The following is a 10,140-nucleotide window of genomic DNA, read 5'->3' as shown; positions in this document are numbered from 1 at the left end:
TCAGTCATCTAGGTTGCTTAGGTAGAGGAGGTAGGCGATGTAGACATGAGTTGGGGACTTGTCAGCAAATATTATACTATCGACCAAGTGCAAAAGATAAGTTGTGGCAACCCACACGTATGATCCTAATTGGACATACTGGTGATATAGGTCTGTCAGCCAAGCCAACCCAACCTTGGGACCTGCAATGCTCACTTCTATTGCCTTTTTCTCTATCAAAATGCCAAGGCGAGTCATGAGCAGAAACTTCATGACCTCTTTACTAAAGATGGAAGGGACATGATCAAAAGGCCTACTTATCATAGGAAGATGCATGAGACATGACACATCATCCAGAGTGATGGTCATCTCTCTGACAGGCAGGTGGAAGGACGAGGTTTCCTGGTGTTTCTTCTCCACAAGGGCATCCACGAAGACCTTGTTTGCGACAGGGTACTGCACCGTAACTATGTCTGATAACCCTAACCGTAACATAATAGCCCTCACCGTCGGCTCAGTGGGGAATGGTAAGACCTAGCCACTGTGGCTGACTAACTCCATCTCTGGTCGTAATTGTCAAATTTATACATGACCAACACAATGGTCCGTGTAAGATCGAATCAATGACAAATCAACTGGACCTCTTCCAAATGGAGGTCCAATGATCCTGTCAAATGGGCATGCCTCTAGCTTTGTTAGCGAATGTCGCCAACCACATGCTAACACAGTCAGCCTTCGATGCCTCTCTCCAGCATCATCCCTTTCATGTGAGGGGATTGAGTCCTTATAAGAGGGATCACCTCCAGCCACCTATGGAGCATGTTTGGTTCGAGCAATCTAAAATTAAAGGGAAAACAATTAATTTGTTAATAAAAAATAACAAAAATTAAAATAATAACAAAATAAAAAAAATTTAATAACCAAAACGAAATCAATTCGTTTTGGTTCTGGCCAAAACCTAGAACAAAATAATAATTTCGTTATGTATTCTGGCATGAGCCACAATAAAATCGCGATTCCGTCACATAACAAAATTGCAATTTCATTGTAGTTCATACCAAAACACACAACATAATTGTGTGATTCCGTTGTGGGTTTTAATAAAACACATAATGAAATTTTGATTTTGTTGTAGATTTTTATACAACGAAACTGTGATTTGGTTTCTGGTGTTCAAAACCCCAAAAAAGTAGAATACAAACCCCAAAAAAAAACAAGATTAGAGGGGATGCACAGGAAGGGAGAATAGAAGGGTCAGGGAGTAGAAGGGAAGGGTTTGTTTGGATTTGGAAGGGAAGGTTTAAGTTGGGGAAAAGGAAGGAAAATCAAAACAAGAAGGAAAAGGAAGAAAGAGAAAAGGGGGAATCTAGTGGAGAAGGAAAGGGGTGCCATGAAGGGAAAGAGGAAAGAGAGAGGAGTGGGAAATTTTGAAGTTGGAATAAAAGCATAATTTCAAAGGAGAGTAGGAGGCAATAGTAATTTGTGTAGTCAATGATATGTATAAAAAAATATCTCAAATATGTTGTAATGGGCCGCATATTGACGAGCCTGGAAAAATCTTTAGGCTCAAAAAAAAAAAAAAAGAATATCCTGTTCTGAAGTATGAAGAGGAAAACAGGTTCCTTGGATTTTCTGGCACCTCAACTCCCCTTATCTTTCTATCCATCGTCAGGCGATGCGATGAACAATTCCCTGTTTCTCCTTCACAATGCAAATGCAATCATCCACTTCAATTTTCATTCCCACCCTACCCTTCCTTCCATTCCCCGAACCACAAAACCCTTCCCTCACCGTCACTACCCACGCATCCAATGCTGCAGCAGCAACATCCAAATCGACATGGTGAAGAACAGCCAAGGAATCTATGCCCCCAAAAACGACAAGGTCGTCGTCCTCTGGGACCTCGACAACAAGCCCCCCCGCGGCGCTCCCTACGACGCCGCCGTCTCCCTCAAAACCCTCGCCGCCCGCTTCGGCCACCTCGTTGACTTCTCCGCCTACGCCAACCGCCACGCCTTCGTCCACCTCCCCCAGTGGGTCCTCCACCAGCGCCGCCACCGCAGAAACCTCGACATCCTCGAACGCAAGGGCGTCATCACCCCACCCGAGCCCTACACGTGCGGCGTGTGCGGCCGCAAGTGCAAGACCCACCTAGACCTCAAGAAACACTTCAAGCAGCTCCACCAGCGCGAGCGCCAGAAGAAGCTCAACCGTCTCAAATCCCTAAAGGGGAAAAAACGGCACCGTTTTAAGGAGCGGTTTTTGCGCGGGAATCACAAGTATGACGATGCTGCGAGAACGCTGGTGGTGCCGAAGGTCGGGTACGGGCTGGCGGCGGAGCTGCGGCGGGCGGGGGTGTTTGTGAAGACGGTGCAGGACAAGCCTCAGGCGGCGGATTGGGCCTTGAAGAGGCAAATGGTTCACTCCATGAGCAGAGGTATTGATTGGCTGTTTTTGGTTTCGGATGATTCGGATTTTTCGGAGATGCTGAGGAGGGCTAGGGAGGCTGATTTGGGAACCGTGGTGGTCGGGGATTGGGATAAGGCGCTTGGGCGCCACGCCGATTTGTGGGTGCCGTGGAGTGGAGTGGAGAATGGGGAGGTGGGGGATTTGTTGCCCAAGAGAAGAAGGGAGAATAGTAGAAGAAGAGAACAGGGGGAAGAACATGGTTTTGGTTTGGAAGATGATGACGGTGGGGTGTTTTTGAATGAGGATGAGGAATTGGGGCAAGAGTTTATGTTGTTGTATAGTGAGGACGAGGATGAGGACGTGGATGTGGAGGACTATTATGATGACGATGATGATGATGAAGAAGAGGAAGATGGGTTTTATATTCTTTGATTCTTTTTGGATGAAGTTGATACCAAGATTGTAAAAAGGATTTGCGACTGCCATTTCAGCCGCAACGTCAAGGTTTTCTAAGTGTCTGCAATCACAAATTGTGACTGTATCGACTGCATTTATCTGTAATTTCTCACAATACCAAGAAATGCAACAAAACCGTGATATGAGCCAGAATTTAAAAGCTTGGCTATGACTGTTTTTTTGGAATCAATTGTTATACCCAATAGAGGTTGAATTGGGGATATGGTGTATGTTATGTTATATGTATCATCTTTTCGACTTGGATTGGAATATAGAGGGTTGCATTGATTGCTCCCATGGTGGAATCAAGTCTGCTTTTTTAGTTGCTGCTTGCAATTTATGTTTCTTCAACTCCCTGTTAAAGCTAGTGCAGCTTAAGGTTTTGGCTTGCAATGGTGTGTTTTTTCTGCTCTCAAGTGAGCCATTTCCTTTTTCCCTCCTTGGCCCTTGCATATATATTATGTATAACATAAGATGACAGCCTCACTTAGTACAAAAATAGATTACTGTTTGGCTTGGTCAATGGCAATTGAAGTTTCCTGTGTCCTGTGTTAGTGTTAATGCTTGACTTGGTTTAATGTTGTTTTACATTACAACTAGTGTCTGCTCAATTCTGTGTGGAGGGCAAATTGACACCAGTATGTTTTTTTTTTTTTTTAACTTGCACTTCACTTCACCTTGTTCTAATTTTTATCAAATATCATTCAAAATATAACCTAAACATGAGATTATATCTTTCATGGAAGCAAATATGATATTGCTCATAGTACGACTTATTGTGTGTTTGGAAACACTCTCATGACGTGATAAACCAAGTCTAAGTGCCGAAAAATGCAAAAGTAATATTTATTAGCTCCAAAGGGAATATGGAAAATTATGTCCCCAACTTACAACCAAATATTCCATTAGTTTCTTCCACGGTACAAATCAATTTCTCACACCATGTACATATTTGAATATAACATGCGTGGCTTGAGATTAATTTTTATACATATTGCAATTTTGTTCAATGCTCCAAAAATAATTATGTTCATCTTTAAAACAATGAGCACATAATGAGCGTTTGCTGATGGTATTCTGTTTATTCAAGTGCAGTTTACTTGCCACTTCTCTACGAGATTTCAAGTTGGACTCAGCCTAATCCCTAAAAACTTCTCTGTTTACCATCATACTAGATTTTCTTTTGATATTCTTGTGGATTTTGTTAGTTGCCTATTTACCCTATCCCTGAAAATAAGAAAGTGCCCGGCACACATACGGCTTTGGTTAACTAGTTTAAAGGGATGCATTTATTATGGCCTTTAAATAAACAAACAAAAAAAATATTAAAAGATAATTTTGAAAGAACAGTACAAATTATTGACAAATTTAATGTCATTAACTAATTCTCTTAAAGAACATGAATTAGATGAAAGAATCTTATATAAAGGGTTAGACAGAGTACTTCATAAAAATCCTATGGGACGACAAATGTCCCAAAATTGTATAAAACAACATTTCTCAATGCTTCCTCATACATGATGCACATCAAATCAAATGTATAAACTGAAGGGGCCAAAATTGTTGTATGAATCCTGTCCATACATCCATGTCTGGAACTCAATGGCCCAAATAATCATCACTAACACCAAATCTATTTTCAGGAAAAGTATTCTAGCACAAGCTGCACAACAATGCTATTCTATTTTTGTTACATAGGAGGTATACAGAGGCAGACTAAAGTGTAGGTAAAGCTAAATTGGACTCAGTTTCGATCCTGTGATCAATCAGCTCCTAAAATAACTTAATGCCACTTGACAAAAGTTCTTGAGCAGAATACATGGGACAAATTAGCTTCACCAATAAGATACTCCCCCAAGCCATCTGATCCATGCTGCTTAGATTTTACTTTAAAGCATTATTTCTGAATACTGGTAGCAATATCAGCTATTAAATAAAATTTAAAGATATTCCAACAGGAAGGAGAAACTTTCTGCTTTCCTGGGCAGCCTGGAGCCAAAGGAAAAAAAAACAATTGAGCTACAAAAAATTTAAAATTTCTCAAAAATCAGAGGGGAATAGTAGCAGCACTGTATCTTATGCCTTGCATTCATCAAAGCTGCTAGGAACTGCAACTCGGGATGAGAAAAAACCGGAATGACTACTGAAAACAAACCCAGATGAAAATACAACTCCCTCATGTGCAATCAGACTTGGAGGAGGATGTCCATAGATTATGTAATGAATCTTTTCTGGATCTTGTGGCACACAACCATTTCCTTGGGATTTCATGATCATCAGTAGTTACAGTTGGCACATGCCAACTACCATTGGCTGATTCCTGCAGTAATATTATATTTAGCATATATAAGTAAGTTGGAAAGCTACAAATACAAGTGGGGGTAGACAAATCCTAAACCCCTTAGAATTGGACAAAATCAGATTGAGTACACAGATAGGAATTGTATTTCAATGCTAAGCAAGAATAACTTTATTTGCTTGGTGAAAACATGTTTTTTTTTTATATATTCAACTGAACAAGAAAAGCAGTTGGGTTATCATATCACCTGAATAACTATTGAATAACGGGGAGGCATAATTATGGAGTGCCCACATGTTGATGCTGATGTTCGAACCTGAACCAAAAAATGCATCATCAATCCTTTCATTATTGGAGTCAAAAACCCAATACGAAAATCATTAGCAACAGACAAATACATCAGTAATCCAGCATCAAGAAAGGCTAAAATTCTTGAGAACTGATTCTAGCACAGATACATAACAAACTAGTGAGTTTTAGACGACGACAATAACAACAAAAGTCCTATCCCATTAGGTGAGATTAGCTACATGGATTGCACAATGCCATTAAAGACCAAATTCCCAGGGATATCATTTATCATGAGATCCCTCCTAACAATTTCCTCCAATGCCCTACTTGACGACCTCCCTCTCCCCCTTTTAGCAGGGCTAAATACCATGCGATCTACTCTCATTGATGCTTCCAATGACTTTCTTTGCACATGTTCAAACCACTTTAACCAATTTTCTATTATCTTTTTTCCTTAACTGGTGCTACAAAGGACAGATCTACTTTTTGAAGTTTGGGGGCAGCTGCACAAACAAGTTTTTTTTTTCTTCTTAATATCATATACTTTTATAATTACAAATTATCCCTATAATTTAAATGCTGTAAAAAACCCTATAATATTACTATTGCCCCCACATATATGAATATTGTTCCCACAATTTAGAATTTCTGGATCCGTCACCAGGTGCTACACCAATATCTTCTTATTATAATCATTTTGTATCCTATCCTTTCTTGTGTGGCCATACGTCCATCTTAACATCTTCATATCTACCACCTTTTCCTCTTGTTGCCCCTTCAAATTCCAAATTTATTGCCACAGACTTTCTTTTGGGTTTGGTAGGTACTTTGATCACAATTAACCCTAAAGTCCAATGCTTTCCTCCATCTTAATCATCTAGTTTACATCTTGTGTGTGACATTTTCATTGATTTCGCCATCATTTTGTAATATTGATAACAGGTATTTAAACTTAAAACCTATAGTATGGTATCTTTCCCAATTTTACTTCCAAGTATTCTTTTTCTTCTTGTTTCTTGCTCAAATTACAATGCATATACTTTGTTTTACTCCTACTCAAGCAAAAATCCATTTATTCCACAGTTTGAATCCAAAACTCAAGTATAGAGTTACCTTCTTCCCTTGATTTCTCAATCAAACTATATCATCCAAAAAAAAACATGCAGTTTTTTGGATCAGAAGCATGATGAATTATGCTATATATGAAGTTCTTTTAAGGATCAGGGTAGTAGGATTCATTAGCTTATTCTACACAGGACCTTCTAATTCCATATTAGATTACCTATTATTACAGTTAAACAAACATTGTTGTGTGAAGACATATTGGCATTTGACAATTAAATTGAGAACACCGTGCAACAGCCCATTTAATAATTTCTTTTTTCTCAAGGGGGCAGTTTTATGATTGTTGTCGCTGACCTTGGGTAGTCAATGGCCATGGATACGGAAGACAAGCAGAATTCAGAATAGTCTTATAATGAATGCATCTGGAATCAGGACAGAGTTATACTATATAGTGTATAAGAAATTGTCGGATAATTTAGAATACCTGATGTTTTTCCTTCCATCTCGGGAAAAAATTAGAACCCAATAGTTGGAACAAGTGGTCCCTCATCTCGTCATTTGTTAACAGTAAGCATTTACAACTAACAGCAGCATATAACCAATACCTGCAATAAACAAAACACCATTTTAGTACAACTGAATTGTAGGACTATAGAGACATATATACACCGAAGAATTTATATTCATATCAATGTTGTAAATGTGTGATACAACAAATTAACAACAGCAAACCCCTATCCCACTAGATGGAGTCAGCTACATGGATCAATCAACATCATTAGGTTCTTTGGAAATGTAAAATAAGAAATTAGGCAAGTCAATCTAACTTAAATATTAAGGAAGTACTGCATTACCAGTCATCATTTGAACCTTGAGGTGTAGCATAAAGAGCACCGTTTTTTTTCCAATTTTCTATAAGTCTCATGTTTTTTGGATTCTGAGCGGGACCACCACGTACCCGACTTATATGCAAAATTATAAGTGGCAATCTCTTCGAAGGGCTTATTTGACGTAATTGTTCAACAACAGTATTAAGCTACAACCAAGGGCAAATAACTATTAAGTAGTAGTTACTTTTCTAATGAGTTAATAAATTCAATAATTTCACGCACACCTGTGAAAAGCTGAAATTATGCCCATTGGCAAGGCCTACATTGGCACCATCAACAACAGCATCAAATGGACCATGCTGCTCAAGCCATGTCTGCAGAAGTTAAACTTCTATATCAGTCACTATTTCATTGCTAATTCTTTTATATATAACCTAATTAAAGACAAAGACTTAAAAATAAAGGCACTAGTCTATACAATCCTTGTCAAAGGTAGCCTACAGGAAAAAAGGATTTCCCTTCACCAAATTCAGCTTTCAAGTAACAAAACAAAATTTCTAAACAAAACAGTGAATCCTGTTCTACCTGAAAATGAACAAAGTTTGCCTTAGCTTCTTTTTGGCAAGCTAATTTAGACAATGATGCAGCAAAATTTTCAGTCTCTTTTGGATCAATATCAATGCTCACAAGCTTCTCCCCGCACAAGGGACACACCCCATCCTCGTTCACCTGAGTATTCGCCACCTTCCACCGCCCACTCCCAAGCCACCCTTGTCCATGCCATCCTCCACCTCCCTGCGCAATGCCTTCCCTCACCTTCTTAACATCCCACTTCTCCTTCCCAATTTTTGCAGCATACTCTGAGTTAAACCAGTCCTCAACTATCCCCAAAGTTGATTCAGATACCTGCCTCAACGTAGAGCGCAATCGATGCAAAATATCATACACCTTGTCTTCCTTCTTGGCATTGACACTGACTTCCAAAAGAGCAGAAAGCTCGGGCTCTTCCGCCACAATCCCAGACTCAACCATGTCAGCATCAACTAGATAAGCCTTCTCTGCATCACCCCTCTTGCAAAATCCAAATAAAGCCGGCTCATACGATCTCAGCTTCGGAGCAATAGCAACATTCTTCATCTGCTTCAGCAATTCAAAAGCCATGTCAGGATCTTCATTGGCAGCAGCAAGCCTAGCAGCATTGGTAAAAGTGGCTTCATTGGGCTGAACTCGGTCATTCAACATCTGCTGAAAAACCTCAAACCCCCTTTTGAGACCCAAATTGGGAAAACCAGCAGCACTTTCAATGGAACACAGGTAGAGCAACTTGTTGTAGTGATCGAGGTTGAGTAGAACCCCCAATTTTCGAGCCTCATCGTAGTGGCAAAGCGCTTGAGCGACATTTCCGTCCTTCGAGCACTCGTTTAGCTTGCGCAACAAGACTCCTTCTGGAGACTCATAGAAGGCTTTTCTTCTGGCTTTGCTCGAAAGCTTAACGATGGTGGTTGTTCCTTCGTCTCGTGATTTGGGCGTTCGAGCTAATGAGGTGATGGAGAAGTTAGTAGCAGCTGTTAGGGTGCGTTTGGCGTTGTGAGAAGAGAGAAGTGGGCGCCAGTAATGGGATTGTCTAAAGATACTGAAAGGAGGAGCCAGTCTCGCCATCATCACTGTTTAAAAAAGCAATCTCGTAGTCATGAAATCTAAGTTGAAGAATACCAGAATGTATATTGTGGTAAAGAAAAGACAAAACTTCGTGAGAATTAGCAATGTTGTGAAAACCAACCCAGCCATTGACAATGACTATTTAGATTACAAGCAAGCAAGAATGGTGTTTTCTCATGCATTAAGACTAATTAAGTCTATCCAACACTTCTTTGCATACATTCAACAAGCAATCCAAACAAACATTTACAGATTTACTTGTGTCCATCAATTTCCAATTTCGGAACTTGTCCTCAATTCAAAAACATAAAAACCTTATTTCAAAAGACAATCCAAGTTAAGCAATTCACATTACCTCAAACAGAAAGTAGATTACCTTACCTTGCCGGACGAAGAGCAGCAAACGCGTGCGTTTAGAAAGGGAGTGCCATATTGTGAGATTGAGAAAGGGACGCCATTAGACGCTGTTCCAGCATCCTCCGTGACGGTGACGGCGACGACAATGATGCGAGATTGAGACAGGGACGGCGAGTCCCCCAGAGAAATTCAACTCTGCTTTAGAGAGGAGATGGTTAGGACCCAGGTGCCACCGTCAAACGACGCCGCGGCAACCTCGCAGGAGTGACGGCGCGGCGGTGTTGTGTGGGTTAGTGAGATGAGAGAGCTTAGAGCTAAAACGCAGAATTGGGTTCGTGAAACGACGAGTTTTCAGTGATTAAAAAAAATTAAACATAATTTTAATTCAGTTCTTGCTTTTTCAATTTTGATCTTTTTTATAAGTTTTTTTTAAACCAAGTAAATTTGTGTACTTAGATATTTAGTTCATTAAAAAAATTATATTTTTATCAGTGTTGTTTTCTCCAAGATTTTTTTTATTTTCGTCCATTTAAATTATTATTTTTTTTAAGATTTTTATTTTTTTATTTTTTTATTTTTAATCTTATAAATTTATGTTTACAGGAATCAAAATTTTAAAAATACACACTTAAAAAATTAAAAATAAAAAAATCTTATTAAAACTAAAAACATATTTAAATCATAAAAAATAACAAAATAAATTCAACCCAGCGGGTGTCACCAAATCCTGCCGGATCACCAAATCAAGTTGCCCGTTCATTAGGTCGAGTGTCTAAATTTTAAATTTTAAATTTT

The 10,140-nt window shown here is 39.3% G+C and overlaps 2 protein-coding genes and 1 pseudogene across 5 annotated transcripts; 1 reads left to right on the top strand and 2 right to left on the bottom strand.

Annotated features, from left to right (window-relative positions):
* Positions 1–474, bottom strand: LOC102667797 (protein MAIN-LIKE 1-like). Its single transcript, XM_006596564.1, has one exon. The coding sequence runs from the start codon at positions 472–474 to the stop codon at positions 1–3; it is 474 nt and encodes a 157-aa protein (XP_006596627.1).
* An 822-nt stretch (positions 475–1,296) lies between these two features.
* Positions 1,297–3,102, top strand: LOC100787454 (uncharacterized; annotated as a pseudogene).
* A 1,098-nt stretch (positions 3,103–4,200) lies between these two features.
* Positions 4,201–9,726, bottom strand: LOC100786913 (proteinaceous RNase P 1, chloroplastic/mitochondrial). 4 transcript variants are annotated; one of them, XR_417910.4, is made up of 8 exons: positions 9,370–9,726; positions 7,915–8,993; positions 7,614–7,703; positions 7,354–7,535; positions 6,984–7,104; positions 5,391–5,459; positions 4,927–5,164; positions 4,201–4,833 (listed from the first exon to the last, which is right to left on the bottom strand). XR_417910.4 is itself a non-coding variant. In XM_003545272.5 (7 exons), exons 2-7 carry the CDS (start codon positions 8,989–8,991, stop codon positions 5,021–5,023), a joined length of 1,683 nt encoding a protein of 560 aa, XP_003545320.2. In that variant the 5' UTR covers positions 8,992–8,993; positions 9,370–9,726; the 3' UTR covers positions 4,201–5,020. The 4 variants fall into 4 exon arrangements, 2 of the variants coding, with proteins under 2 accessions (XP_003545320.2, XP_006595976.1); XR_005888445.1 differs by having other exon boundaries at positions 9,365–9,722; XM_003545272.5 differs by having other exon boundaries at positions 4,201–5,164.
* Between the last annotated feature and the right edge of the window lie 414 nt (positions 9,727–10,140).

The sequence above is a fragment of the Glycine max genome, chromosome 14 (assembly GCF_000004515.6).
Source record: "Glycine max cultivar Williams 82 chromosome 14, Glycine_max_v4.0, whole genome shotgun sequence".
NCBI lineage: Eukaryota > Viridiplantae > Streptophyta > Magnoliopsida > Fabales > Fabaceae > Glycine > Glycine max.
The sequence above is the reverse complement of the archived record's forward strand: the minus strand, read 5'-3'. Positions and strand labels throughout refer to the sequence as shown.

Coding starts and splice junctions, on each gene's coding strand:
- LOC102667797 (XM_006596564.1), bottom strand. CDS start 474: ATGTTACGGTTAGGGTTATCAGACATAGTTACGGTGCAGTACCCTGTC.
- LOC100786913 (XM_003545272.5), bottom strand. CDS start 8,991: ATGATGGCGAGACTGGCTCCTCCTTTCAGTATCTTTAGACAATCCCAT. Junction 7,704..7,914: donor CAAACTTTGTTCATTTTCAG/GTAGAACAGGAT, acceptor TAACTTCTGCAG/ACATGGCTTGAGCAGCATGG. Junction 7,536..7,613: donor ATAATTTCAGCTTTTCACAG/GTGTGCGTGAAA, acceptor CCTTGGTTGTAG/CTTAATACTGTTGTTGAACA.